Source organism: Gopherus evgoodei, chromosome 4, assembly GCF_007399415.2.
Source record: "Gopherus evgoodei ecotype Sinaloan lineage chromosome 4, rGopEvg1_v1.p, whole genome shotgun sequence".
Taxonomy (NCBI): domain Eukaryota; kingdom Metazoa; phylum Chordata; order Testudines; family Testudinidae; genus Gopherus; species Gopherus evgoodei.
Genome location: NC_044325.1, coordinates 53713202 through 53739402, shown reverse-complemented (window position 1 = coordinate 53739402; position 26201 = coordinate 53713202). Strand labels below are relative to the sequence as shown.

General features: G+C 40.5%; 1 protein-coding gene across 2 annotated transcripts in view; it reads right to left on the bottom strand.

The window, feature by feature from the left end:
* Positions 1–26201, bottom strand: part of PRKD1 (protein kinase D1) — a 310871-nt gene that overhangs the window by 26831 nt on the left and 257839 nt on the right. For both annotated transcript variants that reach the window (XM_030559354.1, XM_030559355.1), the window contains 6 exons: positions 10885–11095; positions 8383–8460; positions 3845–4049; positions 3077–3200; positions 2116–2193; positions 594–873 (listed from right to left, as the gene is read on the bottom strand). In XM_030559354.1, the coding sequence (XP_030415214.1) occupies positions 594–873; positions 2116–2193; positions 3077–3200; positions 3845–4049; positions 8383–8460; positions 10885–11095 (976 nt within the window). The remainder of the gene's footprint in view (positions 1–593; positions 874–2115; positions 2194–3076; positions 3201–3844; positions 4050–8382; positions 8461–10884; positions 11096–26201) is intronic.

The window sequence follows — 26201 nt, the reverse complement described above, 5'->3', positions numbered from 1 at the left end:
CCTCTCCATCCCTCGGTTCCCACCCTCCCTCATTCAAACTGCTGCATAACTCCACTTGAGGGGAAAAGGAGGGAACCCACAATCAGAAAAGTGGGACAAAAGGAACTGAGAACTCAATTACAGGCTCTTTAGCAACCCAAAGGTGCATAACCTTCTTTACTCTTGTTGGTCTTGCGTTGGCCTCATCCCCCAAGTGCAAGCAATGTATGCAGCCTTCTGGGGCTCAGGCTCCCTTAGGACACTACGTGCCCTAGTCTGAATATGGTCAGTAGTCATGTCAGTAACTCCAGTTATGAGGAGGATGATGCACTACTTTAGGACAAGCTCTAAAATTTCTTGTACATTATTTGCTTGCTAATAAATTTGTATATTGAATATGCATACACTCATGCAAAACTTAGCCCAAAATGTTCCAGTGAGAAACTACAAAATACTTAAAATACATGGATGGCCAGCTCCTCCACAGGAGTACATGGGCACAACCTTGTTGACATCAGTGGAACTATGTTCACTTATACCAATGGAAGATCTGGTCCATATATATTTTAATCCACTGCCTTTGTGTAAAGATGGAATTGGGTAAATCAACTTACTGTGCAGGCTGGGTCCTGATCCAACTGAAGCCCCTTTAGGAATGACAGGCATCAGAGCATGCTGAATTGCCATCTCCCACATTCTCGCAACATCCAGACCAATGCCACTGGTGAGAACACTATTATTCAGTGGTACACTTGAGAGGTTTTCTAGGTTTTCTCCAACATAATAAACTACATTTGCTGTGGTTATTTCAAAGCAATGGGGATTGGCTTCTTGCGACAGTAAAGTAAAGTTTTTTGCAGGTTCCAGGGACAAAATTTCAGATAATGGAATTTCCTGAGGAGAGAAGATATTTCCTTTTTTTCAATCAGATTTATCAACATATTGTCAAATAAGACTAAAACATGGACCACATTTAATTTAATTGTGGTTGTGTAACTAAAAGCAATGTGTTTTTATAAATGAATGTAGAGACTAACCTTGTAACTTGGACTTCACAATGCACAGGTCTGTTTGGGAGGCCACTGCAAGTGGTCCTTTGCAAGACCAAGTAGTGCAAGACCAAGACCAATTGTGAATTCATCACAGAGATGAAGTGGGCAATGTCAGGCAGGTATGAGTAGGGCTGCTCCATACATAAGCAGACCACTATTAGAAAAGTAATTGCCACCTTTCTCATAGGTGTTGGAATTAGGGGTGCACAGGGTGCTGCAGCACCCCCTGGCTTGAAGTGGTTTCCATCATATACAAGGTTTACAGTTTGTATAATTGGGGTACTAAGAGCCATTGAACCAAATTGTTCCAGGATCCCTGCCCTTTCTTGCCAGAAGTAAGGTATATGTGTCGGAGGATTCAGCTGCTTTGAAGTGAGAGAGAAGACACAAATTAAGGCCCCATTCAGAACAACACATGCGCCTGTGTTTAATGACCATTAACTTCAATGGGACCTATTTAAAGTTAAGCACATGCTTAAGTGCTTTCCTGAATCAGGGCCCAAATGGTCCAAGATGACAGCAAAAACTTAAAAACATTCTTTATTATTTAACATTTATATTGCCATGATGCCCAAAGGCTTCAACTACCTTTGTAACAAGGGATACGTGAGAACAAAAGCCATACCTATTACAAGTCTAAATCAGAACACTAACGGCCCAATGGACAAAATTAAAACATCCCCCTCCATATACATAGTAATTTAGATAGGTTTTATATTATGAATGATAGGAGTGTTAGAAAATGAACCCTCTGTTCACAGATCATTTCCTAAATGGGTTTTTCAGCAGAGTCTGAATCTCTCACCAACAGTAAAAATATTATCACTCTGACAGCATGAGTATTATGCTGGCCATTGTAACATTAAATTCGATTGTTTTTTGCTTGTGACAGACAAGGTAAAGGTAACTGTATTCGAGTTCAATGATGAAAACAAATATTAAACAGTGTAGTTCAAAGATTTACCACTAGTGTAGTATAAATAAGTATTAACTAACTCAGCTATTCACTCCGATTCTTGATCATTGTATGTCAGTACTGGAAAAGATTGAAAAGCCATGCATAAATATCAGAAGCCATCTTTACCTTGTAATATTTGCTTCCAGTATCATTTTGAAAGAGTGTAATGCATTTGCTGTCTAGCCTCCAGTAGTGTCTTTTCCTCTATAATAAAAAATAATAAAATAATTTCTTAACAGCTTTTTTAAAGTAAATGAACAAGATATTGTTATTAACATTCACTTTTGCAAAAGTTTTATTTAACTCTACAGTGGTTAGGTGAAGGGATTTGTATTAAATGATTTGCAAGAGGACTCTCTTTGTTAGGGGAGTAGTCTTGGGTTCATAGAGGTGCCTTTTTCTGTCTCCTTGAAAATCTATTCAGATCCATTCAATCTGCATAATGCTCAATAGAGTTTGCTAGAGGTTTGCTGCTAAAATTACTCAACAGTCCATCTGAAGCGAGCATGATCCCTAGTGTTTCACTTCAGCATGCCACACAAAACTGAACTTCTTATCCTTGATTCAGCAGTTACAAAAGAAAATAATATTTTCCCTCCTCCAAGTTTTCCATGTCCCTCTTAGTAGCCGTGGATGTTCTTGCATCAGACAGTGTAATTTTCAGTTTTACAAAAGCCCTGACTTTCCTTTATGTCTAGCTAAGAAATGACAGTCAGAAGTTAAAGCTATTTTTCAGAACATCTCTGGTAATAGAGAGATATATTGATTTTGTTTTCTTAGATTGTTTTTCAAATTTCTTCATATTCTTCTTGCCACAGTAAATCTGACACCTTTAGATTTGTTTTGTGCTCTAACTAATTCTCTCCTGGAGGAGTGAATATTTGTTACATGTGCTTCAGACTTTGGTATTAGACCTTAGATATAAAATAGTTACAATGTTAGGCCCCGATCCTGCAGACACTGAGTAGCTTTGAAGTCAATGGTACTATTTTTGTGAACAAAGTGTGTAAGTTATTTGCAGGATCAAGTCCTTCAGTATTATAAATTATATGTAGTAAGAGATGTCTTTGTTAACATTCTTTCTTACCAGTGTGTCCTTGCTGGTATAGTGAACCATCCATCCCTCCTTCATTACTGTGCTACTTTTTCTTTTTGTGTGCTTGACAGATTGCACCACTCTCATTAGTGGAATATTGTTGCTTGTTGAAGGGCTTAAAAATCAATAAAAGCTTCTTAAAAATTAGACAATTTAGAGAAAACAGAAGAAAATCCTTTCAAAGCATGACACAGTATGTCATGTTTCTACATTTACTGTTACTAGCTGATTTGCCAGTGTGTGTAGGGTATACCATCTCCAATTTTCAGTGACCACCCCAACCTGAGGAATCTGACGAGCCCATTATTGGCCCTGATTGGTCCTGAAACAAGCACACAACTAAATGTGCTACATCATTTTTTATTCCCATTGGAGAGGTGTGTACTTACATCTCAAGAGCAGGTCGGAGAACCATTCAGTTGAAACCACAAGTATTCTAACTCTACTTTTAGAAAATAGCAGGAAAAAAGTAAAAATCAAAGTCTAAAAAAAGAATATTCTTGTTTTACTCCATAACCAAACAGACCTAGGATGCTTGTTTTCTTTTCAATTTGCTGCTGCTTTATCTACAAGACAGTTATATATAGTCCTCTCTCAAATCCCTTATAAATGTATCCAGTGAAGCAGCTGCAAGAGTTATTTGAGAATCCATTCTCTTTAGGAATCAGAATATCTGCAGATTTTTCAAGTTTTTGACTCAGCTATAGACATAGTAGGTGCAATAAGATATGGCAGTAAAGGTTGTGCTTCCCAGCTCACCTAATCATTCTGTTAGAATCATCATGGTCAGGATCGGGATCTTGCATTTCCCCATTGTCACTGTGGCATCCTGTCATTGACATCTCAGAATCATGAGCCATAGACTCGTCCATGTCATCCATAAGACCACTATTTCTTTCACTGTCATTGTCATCACTTCCTTCTTCCATGACCACATCTGACTCAGCACCAGGACTAAGCAAATCTGGAATATGGTTTTCAGAATTACATAAAAATAGCAGAGATAGGTCAAATCAAAACCATGGACTTAGGGAAAGTTCAGGTCCCCATCTGATCACTACAGCCTCTAGCCCATCTGTGCCACAAAAGTAAGCCTATTACACTGACCAAGTATGAAGTTTAACTAGTTATTGGGAATTACTATCCAGAACCCCAAACCTGTCAAAATGCAACACTTTCTGAAAGAAAATGTGAAATATGATCTTCTGTTAAAACTGTCAAAGTCAAAGCAAGCATTTTTAATCTGTGGGCCTTTGTTCAAACTCTGTACTCATAGGCATTCAGCCTCTATAATTCTTGGCAGATTTTCTATGAAGCTTGAATGATGTGCACCATGCCTGATAGTTGTTGGCAGTCCACAGGTGCAAACTGATGTGTAGTTAGGTTGGAGAGCAGGAATTTCAAACCTAGCAATTTCCTGTTACGTGACCATAAGCTATTAAAATAAACTCCCAAGGTAATTATTTACCATAGCACTATATATATATTAACTAAAAGGAAAATATCACCCTCTTGTCACCACTTTTCCCCCCTTTGCATAGAAGTTGCAAAGAATCGCATGTTAATGCATAATATTGAACACAGGGTGACCAGATGTCCCGATTTTGCAGGGACAATCCTGATTTTTGGGTCTTTTTCTTATACAGGCTCCTATTACCCCCTACCCCATCCCGATTTTTCACACTTGCTGTCTGGTCACCCTAACTGAAAAGAAGGTGCCCATGTTTAACATGAAAATAGTAGATTGATCTCAACAGTCCCATTATAAGACAGCATTGCAAAATGGATTAATCTCAGGATGGATGTGGAGTCTGTAGAGGTGAAACAAAGACAGGGATAGGTGAAACCAAGGCTGAATTCACCAGTGGTTAGGTTCCCCTTTCTTTCAAGTATTAAGATGAGGCACAGATTGCATCTCCTTAGTGGCTGCTAAAACTAGACTCAATCTCTAGCTGCAGCCAGTTTGATTCTGTTACATTATGTGCTCCTTCAGCAGTAATTTAAAGTTCATATTGTGTTTATATTTGTTTCTCCTAACATGGTGTTGAACTTTCTTCTTCACTTCAAGATATGAGTTGCCTAAGTGAGATTAAAACAAGAAATAACATGTATTATATACAATATACCTATATCTCTTTAGCACAAGCAAATTATTTTGGCCTATTTTAACCCTGATGCTACACAGGCTATGATTCAACCACCCAAAACCTGTAGTGCTGACAGGTAGAAAAGACAGCATTAGATTTTCTGGGGTATTCCCTTTCAGCTGTTAGCACTGTAGTTGTTCCCACTCAGATAGCCATGTAGCAATCTGAGACAGGGAAATACCATCTGAAAGACTCTGCGCATTCTCAACGACCCACTCATCTATTTATGGGGGAGGTTCTTCTCAAATGTCAGGTAATAAAAATAAAGTCAGTCTGACAGTAAAGGATGCCCAGCGAAGAAAGAGAACATGAAAGCTTTTCCTGTCAATCAGCTTCACACAGATGGCAAGGGGCTGGAGGAGAAGAGAGAGGAGGAAAGGTCCCTGTGGCATACAATTAGGTATGTTAACCACTCAACTCATAGGCTATAGTTTAATACAGTTTGGATTCTAATCATTTATATGTGGCTGTGCAAGGAACATATTATACCCCATCTTTGGCAGATGTAATCATACGGCCATAGATGGCACATTAAGGTCTAGGGCTCTGTTTTTCCCCCAACACTTAAACATTTTTAATTTTTATGTATAATAAAACCACAAATGGTTAAAAATAATCTCTCACATTCAGTGTTCAATTTGTTTATTAATGAAATCATACTTTGAATTTCATAGCTCCAGCCTTCAATTGCTATTCTGGGGGCGAAGCATTACAGAGCAGATGGGCAGAATGACATTTTTATTTTAATTTATTTATTTAGATTTAAAGTATTAGAAAGACACCTATCCAGGGCCCTCTTTAAATAAATACAATGAGATATAAGGATGAAACTTCCTCTTGTACTGGGACCCTATATTCCTGCATCTAGGATGCAGCACACAGAGTCCTAGTGCTGGGTGTGGACAGGTGATGGAGAACTCACTAGGTACTGGGGGAAAGCAACATTAAGCAGATACTGTATAGGGGGACAGGAGCTGCAGATGGCTGAGCCCTGCTTCTCAAGAGCTGTACTTGGAGAAGAGAGAACTGGCTTCCTGTCAGCACCTTCTATACACTATCTGCCTCCTTCCCCAGCAGCAGCTTCAGACAAGCTTGCTTCATTCTGTCATTTCCACAGAGATAGCACTATGTGCCTGTCATCAGCTTGGCACCAGACACACATGGAGGAGGGAAGTCAGTGAAAACAGCATGGTACTTTTCCAAAGGGAAAGGCTGAAGTGACTGGGAAATGGACTGCAGCTGTCAGCGAGGAAAGCAGGTGGTTTCAGGCAGTGATTAAGGAGCAACTAAGGGAGTGCCTTGGTCATTCATCCCAGCTCTTGAATAACAGCACCTGTTTCACTCTCTGCCTGTGGCTCAACTCCTTCACATCACACTTCTCCTTAGCACTGCCCTATGTACCCCCAGCCAGATAGCAATGTGACTCATGTTCCCTCTCTTACCCCACGCAGCTCTGCGTTCATAGGTATCTGCACTGTCAAAATAGAAGTTGGGTTGGAAAAGCTGCATAGATTCATTTTTTAAAAGCAACTGGAAGTTCTTTATAGAGAAGAATCAATAACATCACCAATAAAATTAACATATGAACAATTTACCGCATATTTTTGGCCCCTGGATTTGAAAATTATGCTGCGTTCTTCCTTACTTAGGCATCATTCCCAGTTACCCTGACCGAACGGAGGTATATTACAGGAGTGGTTATGGTGAGCTGAACACATCTTGTCCAACATTTTAAAAAAATGACCAGAGGTTTTGGGTACCCACTTAATAGGGGCCCGACCATAGAAATTGTTGAGCACTGACCTTCTGAAAAATCAGGCCCCTGATAAGTTGTCTCAAGTTGGGCACTCAAAATCACTAGACATTTTTTAAAACCTTCACCAACTAACAACAAACATGGTATAGTCTCATTTTTATAGTCAGTTTTCCCTAGTTTAACGACACTTTATCCACCATTTATTTTAAAAAAAGTCTTTATTTTACTCTCAATATCTGTTTAGTGAAGCACAGAATTAAGAAAGAAGGTTTAACAGAGGAAATTGTTTAATGAAAACCTTGTGTGTACTGTATGTAAGTTATGAAGAGTTCAAGCCGACACCAGGCATTAGGAAATGTAACACTTGACCACATTTTTTCTTCCCTTATCTCATTGAAAATGACATTTTCAAAGTAATCAGCAACTAATCTAAAACCACCCTCCTTTCCCCCAGTGCCGTCTGTCAAGCCTACCCCTACATTCCTGCGCCTGACACAAAACTGACACCACACGCAGGGGGAAGTGGGCAGATTTTCAAGCTTTAATTTCTGGCAAGCAGCTGATGTAATGAACATCATACCAACAGGAAGGAGTAGAATTTTTTTCCTGGAGGGTCTTCCCAGTTCTTTCAGATACACATTTCTGTTCAGGAAGATTATCCTACAGTAAACACATGTTCCTTCCTAGACTAAAATACAATTTGTTTTTGTCTTCGATAGGTAAGTGCCCTCTTTTATTGTGTAGGGGTTTAGAAGTTTTTTGGCAGCCACTGACACCCCACAAAACGTATGCTGCTGACAGCCCACACTCAGGCCTTGGCTACACTCACACTTTACAGTGCTGCAACTGGGGTGTGAAAAAACACCCCCCTGAGCTCTGCAAGATACAGCGCTGTAAAGCGTCAGTGTAATCAGGGCAGCAGCGCTGGGAGCGTGGCTCCCAGCGCTGCACGCTACACCCGTAAGGGATGTGGTTTACATGCAGCGCTGGGAGAGCTCTCTCCCAGCGCTGCCACTCTGACTACACTCACACTTCAAAGCGCTGCTGCGGCAGCACTCCCGCAGCGCTGCCGGGGCAGCGCTTTGAAATTCCAAATGTAGCCATACCCTAAGTGAAACATTTTATGGTCATAGCCTGCTGTCTGTTCTGCCAATATGGTACAGCTGTGCCTATCGACAGGTACTAAATATCTTGGAGAACTCCTTTTGATGAAGATGAAATATGAATCCCCAGTGGGTTTCCTCCCACACTTCATCTTCAATACATAAACAGAAATATTATAAAGCAAAAGCCATGCCAAGGCAATGGGAAAAAACTCTTTCTCCAAATTGCTTTACAAAATTCCTCCTTCGTTAGCTTAAACATAGACAGTTAGAGTGATTAAGATAACGTACCTCCATTAATGGCTACTTCACCAAGGCAGTTATTTGGCACTTTAGCTGCACAGCGCTTGTGACAATTGAACCTACAATCTGATTTAAAAAAAGAAAAAGAAGAGGATAATTTTGTTGATTTTCCTTTTTCACTGATACAATTACAGTTCTACACATAAAAGTTAACTTCACATTAATCAAATGACAGAGATGGTAATCTAAGGTGGCCAGAGAATGCTATGCTGGCCACATGCCAATGCAACTCATAGGATACACACTCTAGAAGTTTTCCTGCGGGGTAAGGGAGGAGTATTAGTTATGGCAATCTGGGTGGGGGCTTGTTCAGAATGGAGGTGATGTCCTAGCCTTATCCACGCAAAGACCCGAGGGCTTGGTTGCAGTCTGCAGTCTGACTAGTTGGTGCTACAGAATGGGGCACTATCTCCAATTCTGAAGACTGATATTGAGAATAAGAGAAACTGTAGAGACGGCTTTAACTTAAAACAAGAGTAGAAATATACTAAAGAGGAGGGACTGGGAGAAATTTGTTCTATGTTGTAAATTGTATAAGATTAACTTTAAATTGGTTTAAAAACTGATTGAGGCCTTGGCTACACTGGCACTTTACAGCGCTGCAACTTTCGCGCTCAGGGGTGTGAAAAAACACCCCCCTGAGCACTGCAAGATACAGCGCTTTAAGCCTCAGTGTAATCAGTGCCACAGTGCTGGGAGTGCGGCTCCCAGCGCTGCAAGCTACACCTGTAAGGGATGTGGTTTACGTGCAGCACTGGGAGAGCTCTCTCCCAGCGCTGGCGCTCCGACTACACTCACACTTTGCAGCGCTGCCGCGGCAGCGCTTTGAAATTTCAAGTGTAGCCATAGCCTGAGTTAAACCAGTGCAAAACCTTGTGTGGACACGCTTATTTCTTTTAAAACTTGGTTTATATTGATTTGCATAACTCTGTAGGGAATCAAGTTAAGCTAATTAAAACAAGTTTATATCAAAGTAAGAGTGTCCACACAGAGTTTCTGCACTGGTTTAAGTCAGTTTACAACCACATCTTTCGTTAAACTGGTATAACTTTGACTTTAGACAAAGCCCTAGACTGAGGGCATGTCTACACTGGCAATTTACAGCGCTGCAACTTTCTCGCTTATGGATGTGAAAAAACACCCCCCTGAGCGCCGCAAGTTTTAGTGCTGTAAAGCGCCAGTATAGACAGTGCTCCCAGTACTGGGAGCTACGCCCCTTGTGGAGGTGTGGTTTTTAGAGTGCTGGGAGAGCTCTTTCCCAGCGCTGTGCCGTGATCACACAAGCCACGTTAAAGCATTGCCAAGTCAGGACTTTAGCATTGCCAGTGTAGACTAGCCCTTAGGTTTTGTCTACAATGGCACTTTCGTCATTAAAACTTTTGTCACTCAGGGGTGTGAAAAAAACCAGCCCTGAACTACAAAGGTTTAAATGACAAAAAGCGCTGGTGTGGACAAAGCCTAAGGGCTAGTCTACACTGGCAACGCTACACGAGCTCTCTCCCGGCGACAACGAGCGGCTACACTGTGCACCTTACAATGGCATGGCTGCAGCGGCATAGATGCGCCGTTGTAAGGTGCACAGTGTAGACATAGCCTTAAACAGCTGATTTCAGAGTATGCTGCTTAACATTACAAGAAGGACTTAACTGTGGCTAATTTAAGGTTGTCTTCACTAAGATAAAAGGTGTCTGTTTTTCTAGCAAACACAAGACCACTATTTTAGTATGTGCCAGCTCAAGTTGAACTCCTAGCCTAAGTTCCAATTTGACCAGCTAACACATGCTAACACGCTACTTTCCTTGTCTATGTTAGAGTTTTAAAACACTTTAGTCAGAATATGCCAGCTAACATGTTCTCATAAAATCCACAACCTTTTATTGTTATCAAGACAAATCTTAGGCCCTTAACTTGAAGCATGAGTCTTTGCAAGACTGAGGCCTTAAAGACACTTTAATGACAGCAACAGCTATCTGATCAATGAGGGATTATAATCATCACAACCAAAATATATGCACGACTCTAACACTACATGGTAAATATTTTGAACTGTTATTATTGATGTTTTACATATTCAGTTCTTATGCACCTGAATGGGTTCTTCCACTTGATTCATGTAAATTGTTAACATACATAGATTCTTAGGGTTGGAAGGGACCTCAGGGAGTCATCCAGTCCAACCCACTGCTCAAAGCGGGAAAAATCCCCAACTAAATACCCAAATTGCCCCCTCCAGGATTGAGCTCACAACCCTGGAATTAGCAGACCAATGCTCAAACCACTGAGCTACACATACTCAAACCATTGAGCTACAAAAATATTAAAACAATGTAGTGAACCAAGAAAAGTCTAGCCATATTGATGTTTTATTCAAATTACAGTACACATCATTATTAATAAATTCAGATTACAGCCTGAAAAGAATAGTATTATTAAAAATTCTGTGGTCTTCACTTGTAATGTCGCAATCAGCATATTGTTGATCACACTTACCTTTACACTGCAAGCCCTGTCTAAAAAGCCCTTTGAGAAGCTTCTTACAGTACTGGCAAACTGTTGGGCGCGTGTAGGAGTGGATGACAAAAGTGTGAGGTACTTTAACCTTGGAAAGTAAAATCTTATCTAGTTGAATAGGTCGTCCAATGTAGGACTGAGAATTTGACCTCTTCTCTCGCCCAATGAATGATTCAGATGGTGTCTTTTGCTGTAAATACACAGAGAAGGAACATTTTAAACACATCTAGGTTAGTCACTGATTTTTAAAGAATGTACTGGCTACAAAAATTAAAAAGTCTTTAATCTTAAAAAGTAATTATAAATATTTAAGCAAAAACCAAATATTACCCTAAAATCCATGACTTTAGGAAAGCATCTGGATTTAAAATAAATTATGCCAAATCTTAAATGCCAGCTATGATTTTGTCAGACTCTGAGAAGTTGTTCCTAACAGAAAACATTTAGGTACAAATAGGCAACAAATTGTATACGATACCTGGGAATTCAGATCTCAACCCCCCTAGAAGAGCTCAATGATTTAAATGTCAAACCACTACAGCAACTGAAAAAAAGATCTGGAATGCTAAGGGAAGTATGCAATTTTGTGGCTGGGAAGAACAGTCATAGTCAAAATGAATATTTTGCCAAGGATTTCTCTCTTGTTTCAAAATCTTCCTGTAATCATCCCAGATAAAATCCTAGCAGGAATATAGAGAACGATGTTAGAATGTATATACAATAAGATAAGACCAAGAGTGAGTGCAGGTATTTGCAGAGGCACATTAAACAGGGTGAGTTAGCTGTTCTGTGGTACTATCAAGCCAGTCAGCTCAAAGCAGTAAGTGGCCTGGGAGGGGCGGTGTGTGCGTGTGTGTGTGCGCATGCGTGTGCGCGCTCTACCAAGCCAGACACTGGGTCTGTATTAAACAAGAAAACTGCTGCAGTGTAAACTTCATTAGGTTACCATGGATTAATAAAGAAAATCATGCCCTCCAGAAATATATACACTTCCTTTAGAAAAGGCTACTCTGTAGATTTGGGATAGAACTAGAAATAAAATGCATTCTTTTCTCTCACCAATGACACCCAATGCAAACAATCCAGATCTTAACTCATATCATAACACAGAAAGTTTTGAAGACCAGGAAAGGTATGGACTTCATATTATTGTCCAGCTATTCAGCAACGAAAGTTTAAAAATTTATTTAGAGAACAAAGTTAACTTTAACTAGTCCACTTGCCCTTGGTACCAGTATTTTCAAGTTAGGCATTATGGGTCTCAACTTTCTAGAAAAGCTGTTTTCTACAGAAAACTAACTCCAATAGAAGAGAAGGTGTCTGACCAAAAAAAATCTAATTTTTTTCTATCTTTGCCAAGAACTTTCCTAAGACCTGATTAGAAAAATTACCCCAGAGAATGAAGGTTTGATTTGGAAAAGAGGACCAGCAATCTTAGTGTATAGCACAATAAAAGACAATTTCTTTAAGATACTGTTTCAATGGTATCTCACACCAGTCATGTTTTATATATATATGAGAATACATGCATATATGGTGGACATGCTCAGTCATTAAAAAGTACTGGGGTGTAATCTGTAACCAAATATCACAAATTATTGGCTATTTATTACTAGGGCTGTTGATTAATCGCAGTTAAGTCACGTGATTAACTCAAAAAATTAATCGTGACTAATCACAGTGTTAATTGCACTGTTTAACAATAGAATCCCAATGGAAATTTATTAAATATTTTTGGATGTTTTTCTATATTTTCAAATATATTGACTTCAATTACAACACAGAATACAAAGTATACAGTGCTCACTGTATATTATTATTTTTAATACAAATATTTGCACTGTTAAAATGATAAACAAAAGAAGTAGTATTTTTAATTCACCTCATACAAGTACCACAGTGCAATCGTGAAAGTGCAACTTAAAAATGTAGATTTTTGTTGTTGTTAGATAACTGCACTCAAAAACAAAAAAAATGTAAAACTTTAGATCCTATAAATCTACTCAGTCCTACTTCTTGTTCAGCCAACCGCTAAGACAAACAAGTTTGTTTATGTTTACTTGAGATAATGTTGCCCACTTCTTATTTACATCACCTGAAAGTGAGAACAGGTGTTCGTTGGCATGGCACTTTTGTAGCCAGCCTTGCAAGTTATGCTAAACATGCTCTGCTATTAACCCACACAAGGAAGCAGCTCTACATATAAAAAACAGGTGACAGTTTAGAGTTATATTTATTTATTCTTTTCAGTCAATAGTGTGACTTAACATTTCCCACAAAGTTTCACGTTACAAAAAAAATATATGGAGAGAACATACAAGCTGTAATTTCAGAGACCAGAGGTCAGAATTGTGACGCTGGCAGACCAGGTGCCAGCTTCAGCAAAGGCCCCTAGGTCTCAAATGAACGCTGATAAATACATAGCTGGAAACTCTCTGGCTCATCTCTGTGTTATTATTGTTAAAATAGGTACTACAGTTATAAGAATATGTTTAGTATTTAGACTTTATGAAGTAATTATAAATTGCTGCATGCATTAATCTCACTTATAGTATTTGTACCCTATGTTACAAGGTACTATTGAAGTGTTTGTTCTGTAACTGTAAATCAATAGACAGGAGAGAAGCATTAACAAGTGTGAAATACTAGTCTCGAACATCAGAGGGGTAGCCATGTTAGTCTGGAGCTGTAAAAGCAGCAAAGAATCCTGTGGCACCTTATAGACTAACAGATGTATTGGAGCATGAGCGTTGGTGGGTGAATACCCACTTCGTCGGATGCTGCTTTTATAGTCTCCAACAGGAGATGTTATCTCCTGCCCAACAAAGAGCCCTGCACAGATTAAAATACGTGGCTCTGCATCCACCACTATAAACCTGCAATCCACTAGCTGTCTTTTACCTGTATCCCATCTGCACCAGCAAGCTATCTCACAAGGACTAGTGATGGGGGCGGGGAGAAGGGAGCAAGTTGTGGGGCGGGGTCTTGCAGGGAAGATGCAGCGCGAGGGTGTGGATTGGGGGTGAGTGACAGTGTGGGGGTAGGGTCTCAAGGAGACGGCGCAGAGAGGAAGGGAATGGGAGGAAGGGGCATCGCATCATGTGCTACTCCCAAGGGCTCGTGAGCGACAGCACACGGAAGCAGCAGTGCATGTTGCATCACAGTGGGGTGGAGGGGCGGGAAGCCAGGGCCCTGCTGCCTAGGAGCCGGAGGGCCAGCCCTGGGACTGGAAGCGCGGCCAGTGTTGCCGGGCCATGTTGGGATGCCTGAGGGGCTTGAGCTGATGGACAGGAAATGGAATGGTGAGTGGGTGCTGGACAATCCCAATTCTGATCTGCCACCCAGTCCTAGCCACTGGCTGCTGGCCGCCAGCCGAGTGCGCTGTGCCCCCCTGGCTGCCCAAGCCGGACACTGCTGGCCAGGCGTCACTGGTGAGTAGAGCCCTGCGCAGTTGTATCTACATCCAATTCACTATCCGCAAAAATGGTCCACAGATGGGGATATGCGCGGATCTGAAGTGGATATGCACGGATTTGCGGGGCTCTACCCATCAACATTAGACTTTGCTGATTGCTCTCCCTCCACAGTGAAGAGGAGATGTGCAAGTGAATTCCTCCCATTAGCTGATCTGGCTGCTCAGAGAATAGGATAAAAACCCCTAACAAGAAGAAACTGTCTTTCTAAGCTGCTTGGACACTCAAGGGTAAGGTTTTCCAGGCATAAGCAAAAGATTCTCAATGTTAGTCTGGGTTGCGCTAAGGGATGTATAGAGCAAGGATGGCCAAACTGTGGCTTGTGAGCCACATGGAGCTCTTTTACAGTTAAAGTGTGGCTCCTGGAGCCCCCCATACTCACCCCCATTCTCCACCTACCAGACTGGCGGTGGTGTGGAGAGCTTGGGAACTTTGCCTTGCAGCAGGGTAGTGGGGTAGGGGCTTCTGCCCAGCTGGGTGTGCCTGCCAGGGCTTGGGACTTCAGCCAGAGTAGGGCTGAAGCCCTGAGCCCCGCAAATGCCTCCTCTGGGCAGGGCTGGCTCCAGGTTTTCTGCAACCCCAAGCGGCCAAAAAAAAAAAAAAAAAAAGCCGCAGCAGCACAATCACGCCGCTCCACTCTTTGGTGGCAATTCGGCAGCAGGTCCTTCGCTCTGAGAAGGACTGAGGGACCCACCACCGAATCGCTGCAGAAGACCCGGACATGCCGCCCCTATAGCGGACAGAGTGCCGCCCCTTAATATTGGCCGCCCCAAGCACCTGCTTCTTTAGCTGGTGCCTGGAGCTGGCTTTGCCTCTGGGGCAGAAGCCCCAAACCCCACTGGCTCTCAAACATCTAAAGATTGTCATATGCAACGTAGAGGGTCGCAAGTTTGGCCACCCTGATACAAAGCTTGCTTATTATAAAAGCTTTTATTACCCTTTGAAACTTAAGACTGCAATTCATTTTTGTACATATGATTACCTGTTTTAACCTTGTAGAATAACTCCCTTGTTTTCTTTTCCTAATTGTTCTGCTATGAGATCTAAAGTGCAATTGACCTGGGGTAAGTGACTGGTCCTTTGGGACTGGGAGTATCCTTTGGGACTGGAAGTATCCTGTTGTGATTTTTGGTGTAAGAGATCATCAACCCAAGAAGACAGTCTGAGACTCCATGGTTAGGCTGTTATAGTGCTTGAGGAGTTTATATTTGGTACTTGGTTGGTCAAATCAAAGTATAGATATCATGGTCAATTTGGGGTTTGTGCCCTGAGGCTGCTACTCACCATCTTGAGCTACTGTAGGACAGCTTGACAAGAACATTAAAGGCCGAATGAATAAAATTAAAATATTTTTGGTTTCTTTACCAGAGTTGACATTTCCAGTGCAACCAACAAATTTTGTTCTGTCAATCAGATACTTAAAAAGCCCATTGCTTTTAAAATTTAAGAGCCCTTTTAAAATTTGTACATTTAAAAATGTGCTTTTTGTCAACCAGTCTCTTCAGACGTATTTCTGCAAGGACATTTAATAATGTATGGACTGTATGTGAAACTCCCTATGACCGAAACAAAGTGAAAACATTTCTTCAGCCAACACCTCCCATTTTGGTTTATAGATCCATTTTCCAAGGAATTTTGTGGGTTTCTCTTAAAATACTTGTGCTTAATGGATCTGTAAAAAACCACGGGGCTAAACAACAGATTAAAGCTAGAACAGAGAGTAAATGGAATTGTGTCAACTTAAGTGAAGTCATGATGAACTATCACTTTTTTACAAACTCAGTTATGAAATGCAGGCCCTCCCCCCTCCACAGCCACAGCGAGCCCTTTGGCAGGGGAACCCGTCTGGTTTTGCAGCACAAGCAAATGTGGGAGCACAGTGTGTGCACATGCTGTGAATGGCAGAGAGCCCCACTTCACACAAGTTCTCTGTGTGGCAGAGTTCAGAAGGAATGGGGAAGTCAGAGGAAGGGCTAGAGATTTTGTTGCTACATGGATCCCCTTGCCTCACCTCTCCCTTGGGGTGGTATAAAGGGCAAGCAGAGAATAATTTAGCCATTATGCCTCAATAACATCCATGAGGCAATGCTGTGTCCTGGAAAAGGATACATTCCTCCCAGGCATCTGCTCACTCCCAGGGCCAGATACTGAGCTCCGGATTTGCCCTTTTGCTCACACAGGACACAATCAATGATACATGTGCTACACTGTGTTTTAACCTAAGCACTTTCTACTTTTGAAGAAACTAATCCTTGAAAGGGTTGCCTTATTTCTATCATCATCTGTGGAGCATTTTTCACAATGTCCTACTGTCTGACTTGGTCTTGAAACATGGACATTTTTTAGATCCTTTCACATGCAGTGACATGGTTGCACTTTTATTATTATCATTATTATTATTTTATTATTATTTAAATTGGAAAGGACAGATGGAAAGGTTTAAGTGTGCTGGAAGGGGAATAGCAACATTCAGAAACATTCAGTTTGCTTTCATTTCATTATATTATTGGCACAAACTAGAGTTCCAATTTACAAGTCTTGTCACTAGAACTACATACTGAAAGCCTTATTCTATTCTTTTGAATATGCCTACCATATGCTTATCCTATTGTCGCCTAGCTTTGTTATGTCCCTCTGGAGTCCCTCATAACCCCATCTAGTCTTGATTAAGCTAAATAAACTTTGTAAATTTTGCCACCTCAATCTTCATCTCCCTTTTTCAAAACAATTTATATAAAACACAACACAAATGCCAGATGCCTTGAGACAACGAAATATTAACTAGCTTAAAAATAACCATTTATTCCTAATTCTGGTTTTCTCTACTAGAAACTTTAGAATTTCTAATCTGACACACAATTTTATCTTTTGCCCTGTGATTCAGTTTCTTAAATGGCCTCTTGTGAGGGACTATGGCAAAGGTGTTTTTAAAGACCAAATATGTCACATCTAGTTATCTCTTTACCCAGTTTTTAAAAACATGCTCAAAGAATTCTAGCAGATTGTGCTTGCACAGTATTCCTTTAATGGAAGCCATGCTGACTCACATTAAAGTAAAGGGGTGAACCTCCAAGAAACAGGTGAATTTTGTTGGGACTAAATTGCATAATTTTAATGAGAACAAAGAGGAAGAAATTCTACCACCAAGAGACATCCATTACATTTTTAAAAACAAAGAACTGGGTCCAATGCATCTTTCAAACAATTAAGATCCATCAACTTTTTGTCTCCATTTTCTGGTCATCTCAAATTTCTCTTTCAGCTTTGACGAGGTAGGGAAGCAGCTTTCCTTAGTATATTCCTCTAGCTGTCTAAGGGGCTGAGAGTTGAGGGTGAGTCAGCACTTATGGGGATCTGACCAGTCTGAAGAGTTGCTGGTAGGTGAGAGGGAGAATCAAGGTCACTTTAGGGTTTTTGAAGTGGGCCCAGGAGATATGCTGGGCTAGAAGGAAGGGTCTCTTCTGAGGGGATGTGGCTACCAGTGATGCTACAAAAATACTTGTGGTCTCCTTCTTTCTATCAGGAATTTTTAAATGTTTTTAAATGTGCCTTCAGAAGAGCCTATTTCTATAGCTGGAGCTGATTTATTTTCTCTCACACAATTACAAGTCTCCCGAAGGAAAGGAAGGGGAACTATTTTTGATAGAGCGGTAGCATATTATGTCTTTTAGAAACCATTGTCAAAGCTAGAATCCTACCCACTGGGCACCTACTTCTTTAGTTGATGTGTTTAGTGTTTGGTTTGGTAGAGATATAATTTGTTTTCCTGGTAGTCAGCCAGATTACTGACTCAGCAAGTCTGGAAGCTTCCCAGGAAACGATTGCTTAACTAGATTACATTATGGAAACTAGAACAGCCAGCCCAGCTCCAAACACTAAACAGTCCAGGGTAACAATTTCCCAGCAAGGTAGGATACTTTTAACAGGGCAAAATATTGTATTTCAAGTGTTTTTTGTAAACATAAAGAAGTACGTGCAGTTATTTAACTATATGGATGTTAAACTGAGACAGTGAAATTCATCCAACAAAGAGACTTGAAAAATCATGAGCCAGACCATGACTTAAAAGTCAGGAGATTTAAAACCAACCAACCAACACAACACGGCTTGTTTACACTTTTGAAAATTCAACTCCCTAATGATGTGAGAGGCAGTTCTACTCTTTCTGTCCTGAATGTAAAGAGGCACACACCTTTTGGGGCCAAACACAGAAACTACACCCTAAAAGAACAGATCAGACTAGCCTAAAATTTGCAAAAAGCATTAGCTGCTTGAGTAATTGTAAGAGGCTTTTAAAAAATATTCCTAAAAATATACCCTGGAATTCTTGATAAATGTCACATGAGTTGACAAGCTTTTATTAGAAGACAAATAGTTTGATTTCAATATCTGTTTGTTTGTGCCATGTTAATAATAAATTAAACACAAAGGACCAAATTTTCCTCTTATTTACATTTATACAATTATGGTGAAGTCAACTGTTTCACCAGAAATAATTTCATGCTACACATTTACACTATTCCATTAATATGTTTTTCAAAATCATCCACAGAGACTCCATTGCTTTGGGGTTTTTTGTTACTTTTGCAGGACAAAAATTAAGCAAATGTATGAAATATAAAATGTACATTAAAATATACTGATGATGTGTATCAGCAAAAAGCATCCAATAAGACCAAAAAAATAAGTAACTTCAGTTATTACCTGTATCTCTACATTGTTCTGTACATTTTTTTTTAATCTGAAGTGTGCTGGTTTGTTAATTTGTGCAGTGAAGAACAACAATTTAAAAGAAAAAGACTCACCCATGTGACATTTCATTTCCAGTGTTCAGGAATACCTGTTGCAATATCTATTTCCTTCATATACAGGACTGATACTAGCCTTAGTATATGAGTATCTGACAGAAAGTTGGTATCAAGTGAGGTTATATTTATCGCCACAGAAACTACCTGAGTTTTCATGCAATCAGTGTTTGTTTTCTTTAGTCTACATATCTCATCTGAAGGGCTGTGAATACTTTGAACTCGAGCAAACTTCAGTGAAAGATATTGAAATATTGTGCAGTTACCTGACTGAAAACAGAATTATTTTACACATAAAATTGTTACCTCTCCATGTTTTAGTACTCTTCTCTTTAAGACTAGAGCAGTGGTCTCAAACTCAATTTACCTTAGGGCCAGTGCTAGTCCTCATATCCTCCCAGCGGGCCAATAATGTCACTGAAGATGGTGTTCAGAGAAGAAAACATTTATATTTTTTATTTTGAACTTCTTAGAAATAATAAAACTGTCATACAACTTTATACAGATCTTCGCCTGCCAGAGAGTTTTTAGGGTTTGCCAGACACCTGGCAACAGTTCAGTTCTGTCAGTTTTGTTGATGTTTGGCCTGAGTGACTGAGCAGTTGAAACCTTCAGGATTACAGTAAGGTGTGCATCAGACAGCTGTGTTCAGTATTTTGATTTGTTTATATTCACTGGATAAAAAAATGATGCGGCCTCCACGGCTAACTCTGCCCGGCAACTAATGATGCTGCCTCCATGGCTGACTCTGCCCGACAACTAGCAATGGTGTCTCTGTCCCTCTCCCCCAGTCAATGGGAGCTGCAGGGGTGGAGGGGGGGCACCTGCCACAGACATTGCCGGCAGCATGGCTGCATGCGTCTCTCCTCCATGGGCTGCAGTGGGGACGTTCTTGGGCCGCAGATGGCCCGCGGGCCGGCAGTTTGAGACCCCTGAACTAAAGTATGATTTAATCATGCAAGCTCTAAAACAAGGATAGGTAATGTTTTCAAAATACTTAAATGAGCACATCAAAGAAGTTTTGTCAGTATAGTCTTTTAGCATGAAACCATCCACACATGGAAATTATGTATCCTGCACCCCCTGCTCAGACATCAATGTCAGTAAACACTGCTTTGAATGCCGTCTGTAGCCTACTTCATTTTCTGAAGTAATAAGAAACAATTACTGGCTTTCAACAGCATTTATGAAACTTTACAAACTTTGCAGGCAGAGTTGGGGATTTCCCAGCACTAAAGCACTCTGTTGGCAAAGAGCATGCAGGGGACTGCAGATACCAAGGGGCTCATACAGAAACATGTTTGTTTTCGCTCACTGCAGTCTCTGAATATTGGTGCAGGAATTTCTGGCTTGGTTTGAGTTTGTACTTTTATATTGTGCTTTGTAACTAATAAGGCTGCATTAAAAAAAAGGGTGTGGTAGGTCAGTTGGGCACACTGTACTAAAATTATAAATGAACATAAAATTAATACATCTGCTCCAAGCAGTACTAAAGGCTGACAAAGAGAAGTGATTAGCATATTGTCATATATAGAGGCTTCACTAGAAAGCAATTGTAGAGATACGACAGGTTTCAGAGGTATTCCCTGTACTTAAAATAGGTAACACAAGTAGAGGTGATAATACCTCTATCTAGAGATAAGTGTACCTCCAACATCTGTTTTTCTTCAGAAAATTCAAACAACCTGCCAGATACAAGAGCAATAGGTGCCATGTTTTATAAGGCAAGATTGAGCCTTATAAATGTATTCAACAGTTTAGCAAATTTAGTATGTACTTTAAAAAACCAAACACATATGCGTGAACACACACATGCACGTGCATGTCGGTATGTGAGAAAACCCCAGATCTGTAAGTGCTATTCTGTTTGTGAATCCAACAGAAAATTGACAACCAGGACTCCATGGGTTCTATTTCTGGTTCTGCCACTGATGCACAGTACAGCTGTGGGTAAGTCACTTAATTCCTCTGTGCCTCAGTGGCCCTGTGTGATGAGGGCATTATGACGCTTATTGCTAATAAAGTTCTTTAAGATCCTTAAATGAAAGTGTTCATAAAATATGCTAGAGGGACAATCTTGCATTAGATGACTTAATAAATCTTTTCCATCACTTCACTTCTCTATGCTGATAATTCTTTAATTTGCAAAGTGTTATAATTAAATATTGGTGAGAAATCCTGGCCCCAGTAAAGAATGGAAAAAATCTTATTGGCTTCAATGGGGCCAGGATTTCACCCTTGTCTCCAAGTAACGGACTGTGAAGATGTGAGTTATCATGCTCCATACATCTACTTCAACCTCTTCTCTAAAAAGTGTCCAGCCAGATTCCCACTAAAGTCCAAGGGAATCTCTCCATTCACTAGAGTGGGAGTTGGGTCAGACCTATGGGACAAGGTTTCAGTTCCACAAGCTAGAAAGAAAGAATTGTCAACAATTTAGTCAACAATTCTCTTTGACGGTTGTGATGATGGGGAACATAAAAACCTATATCGATTGAATTAACCAAGGGAGGATTAACCCCATGCAATAGAGTCTATATGCTCCAGAAGAAAAGATATCCTTTCAAGTTATGATTCAATTACATAACACACTTGAATTACTGACTAATATTCCTTCTAGATAATTAGAATTTTTTTTAACCCAGCTTCATGTGTGATCCTCTGGAAAAGTTTTTACTTGGCACATGGCCTCTATTATCATATTTCAGCAAGTGTGGAACTTAACTTTGATACAATTTTTGCTCTTCTCTCCTATTTATTCACTTGGGCTTTTAGCAAAGGTTGACTATGGAATCAATTTAATACAGTAACTCATCACTTAACGTTGTAGTTATGTTCCTGAAAAATGCTACTTTAAGCAAAATGATGTTAAGCGAATCCAATTTCCCCATAAGAATTAATGTAAATAGGGGGGTTAGGTTCCAGGGAAATTTTTTTCACCAGACAAAAGATCACACACACACACACATACACACAAACACACATGCACTCTATACATTTAAAACAAACAATACTGTACACAGCAATGATGATTGTGAAGCTTGATTTATGTGGTGAAGTCAGGGGGAGGGATATTTCCTAGGGAATGCCTTACTGCTAAATGATGAACTAGCACTCGGCTGAGCTCTCAGGGGTTAACACTCTCACACTCTACAAGGCTGCATGAATGGAGGGAGGGGGGACAGCATGGCAGAGAGAGACAGAGACACACACCATGGGTATTAGGGAGAGAGAGACACATGCATTGCCCCTTATGTACATTGACCTCACTCTAAATACATTGCCTTTTTAAACAGATCAGCAAGTTAAGACAGCAGCTGCTGCCAGCAAGCTCCCTCCGTCCTGAGCCCTGTCATGTCCCCCCTCTGGATGGAGTAAAGGAGCAGGGAGTAGAAGCAGGGGGGAGGGAGACACCCTGACATTAGCACACCCTCCCCACCCCCTCACACACAGCAAGCAGGAGGCTCCTGGGAGCAGCTCCAAGGCAGAGGGCAGGAGCAGCTGATATTGATAACCTGCTGGGTGGCTGCTGCACAGGGAACTTCGGGGAGCTGCTGGCCCACCTGGGTTCCAAGCCCCCACCAGCTAGTTCCAACGGGCTGCTCTTTCTGCAAGCAGTGGACAAAGCAGGCTGCTGACGAATGATGTTATATGAGAGCATTGCACAACTTTAAACGAGCATGTTCTCTAATTGATCAGCAATATAATAACGAAACGTTAACCAGGAGATGTTAAATGAGGAGTTAATGCACCTGATACATATCGTAGTATGTGTATCCTACACCTTAAAGGGGATGGATTTTATCAGACAGGTCTTCTCTAAGTTGACCCTTTAATATAGTAACAAAAACAGTCATGTGAAGACATAAAATTTTAGCTTAAAAACTTTTTTGATTTAAAGATATTTTTGATGACACTTTAAATGTTTTACAATTATTTAGTTTATATTTTAGTGTTAGAGAATTTGTCTCATGTAGCAAACGTGACAGATTTAAATGATAAATTTACCCTCTAATTCAGTTTGAATCACCATGTTCATTAAATAAAATAATTATTTAGCATTAAGGATTGTCATTCATTAATGAGTGCATTGCTTTTCATATTTATTCAAGAGCAATACAAATACATCCCTTCCTAAGTTAAAATGTACCATACTATAATTCATATCACTAATGCGTAGATAAAGAAGTCTTGTATTCTCGTACCTTATGGTATTTTGGCTTTTATGAATTAAAAGTAATTAAATGAGTCATTTTATAGGAAGGCAGAAAGTAAAAAATTCATTTTTTTTATTTTAAAACCACAAAGCTTGTTTTAATTAAAAAATGACTCAGTACAAATAAGGGAAATAACAGAACATTGTAACATTATATTATCACAGAGCTTGTGCCAAAACAATTTGTAGAGGAACTAAATGCTAGCTTCGGACTGTGTCTCAGTCTATTTTAACAATGTAAATAGTCATGAAACCTGAAAAGGTTCCCATATTTATCCTAAGACACACTATATTTTTCTATATTATCCCACCTACCTGTCAACATTTTGTTGCTTCAGGAAGATTTAACTGGAACTGCATCGAGTTATGCATAGAGTCTTTAATGCCAAATCTCCCCAAAGTTTTCTCAGCTGGAGTTGAACATTTTAATTGAGACAATATGCAAAACAAGAAAACTGCTATGTGCAATTTCTTTGCTTTCCTGTATCATGTTGCTATAATATGTCACAGTCATGTTAACTGGCTGATTCTCATTTATACATAACCACTATGGAAGCATACGTGGCTTTCAAGTATCACCCTTACTTTGGCCATGTCTGTACTGCAATTATGGGGTTTGACTGCAGCTTGAGTAGACCTAGCAGAGTTAGCTTTAATCTGGCTGGGTCCCAGAGCAGTGAAGCTTCGGCAGCACACACATCAGCACAGGCTGTACAAACCTGCCCAAAGCCCTGGGTAATTACTTGTGGGGATAGCTTGCACTGAAGCACATGCTGCCAGAACTTCACTGCTGGAATATAGAATTTCACTGCTTCACTGCCAGATTAAAGCTAGCCTGGTTATGTCTATTCAAGCTGCCATCCCACCCCATGATTGCAGTACAGAGATATTGCATGAGGCCCCTTTGCACTACCATAGCACTGTAAAATGGCCTTAGGGAAGGAGGGAGATCGCAATATTAACGCAAAAGTGATAGTAATAAAATGATTATAACTTATTTTATTAGTCTGTTACTTGTTTGCCTCTGTGTTGAATATTAAGACATAGCTACAAGTATGTTATATCTAAGATGCTTGAAAATATAACAATACATATTATATTTAGCTAGTTATGTTACAAAATGTTAATGCTAATCAAAGAAATTCCAGAAGGTTTCTGCTTCTATCTCCTAAGAACAAGGAAATGTCAGGAAGATAAACACTCCCTAGTCTTTTATGGCCCTTAAAAGTGACTCAGAAAAGCTGCATTTTAAAATTTACCATGCTTTAACTTTATGTAAGCAGAGTCAGGATGAGCTCTACCCTGACATCTGGTGGTGAATTATGGGGAGTGTGGAAAAAATTTCAGGGAGTGTGAAAAGGAATTTCAGATATTTGCATTGGCACACCCACCCCACCTAACATAGCCCACGGCAGCCTGGGATGGTTATTTTGACAGCTCTGGGATCCCCAATTTCTTTCTTATTGGGGCAGGAGGAATACAGTGTTGTCACTCTGATTATGTGAATGAGGAACTATGAGACTGCTTTATGACAGAGATGACTCAATTTCAATTAAGTAGTACTTGCTAGACAAGGGACATGGGTTCCAAAACTCAGTGAACTGAGAGAGATTGGGGACTGGTGTGTGCACCTGATGGTATGGGCTCCTTTTGAGGGCCTGGAACACCAATTGCACATTCTCCTCTCTCCACTGTTAAAGAGTAGAGCTAATTTTGATTCCATTAGGAGTCCATCTAGAGACGGCTGAGCTGAATTCACGTTGGGCAAATGGGGCATCAGCACCGGGGCTCCCCTACTATGAGCTGAAATCACTAAAAGAGCTGAGCTGAGATCACTGAGTGCTGTGTTAACTAGTGGGGGAGCCTGAAGACCTATTGCTAAGCGGCTGGCAGAGTGGAGCAGTTTGCAGCATGCTGGAGCAGCCCATGGAACAGTGAGCGGAGTGGAGCGGTTTGCGGGGATGGTTGGTGCGGCTCACGGGTCAGTTGGAGAAGCGGCACAGCTGGTGTAGTGGAGCTGCTTGGGGTGAAGGCTGCAGCAGAACTCCACGGAGAGGTGGAGCACTTGGCCCTGGCCCACGTAAGGTGCCCCTTAACACCCTGTGTGGACCCCCCCACCCCATTTCCACTCAGGCTGGGGGGGGGGTAAAACTCTGCAGATAAACTTTTGAACTCTGGGGTGGCACTGACCAGAGACTTTCAGGTTGTTGGACTTTGGGGTGATTGGACTTAAGACCCTAAGGGGGAAAGGACATTGCTAAACATACTTGGAGGTGGGTTTTTGCTTATGGTTTGTGCTATAATCCTGTTTGTGGTGTTTCTCCAATGTGATGCTGCATTGTTTCCCTCCTTTATTAAAAGGATTTTGCTACACTCAGACTCTGTGCTTGCGAGAGGGGAAGTATTGCCTCCTAGAGGTGCCCGGGGGGTGGTATGTAAGTGTCCCAGGTGGGGGCTCGAGCCGGTTATGCATTGTGTTATTGAAACGGAACCCCTGGATACTGAACCTGGCCCTTGTTGCTGCCAACTCAGAGGGGCAGAAGGGTTACATTTATATTATTTTCTTTGTGAAATGTTTAAAAGATTAATTGGTTATTGAAATTTGAGCTTTGTATAAAATATTTAATAGATGTTTAATTGCTATAACAAACAAACCGTAATTCTAAGGAGATCGTGTTAAGAAGACAAACCATGTAAAACGTTCATGTCTTAGGAAAAGACCTAATTGCAAAAGGAAAGGTAGAAAGTGTTGTCAGAACAATAAATCTAGGAGTAAAGTGAGCCCTGCCAACCCCACTTTTC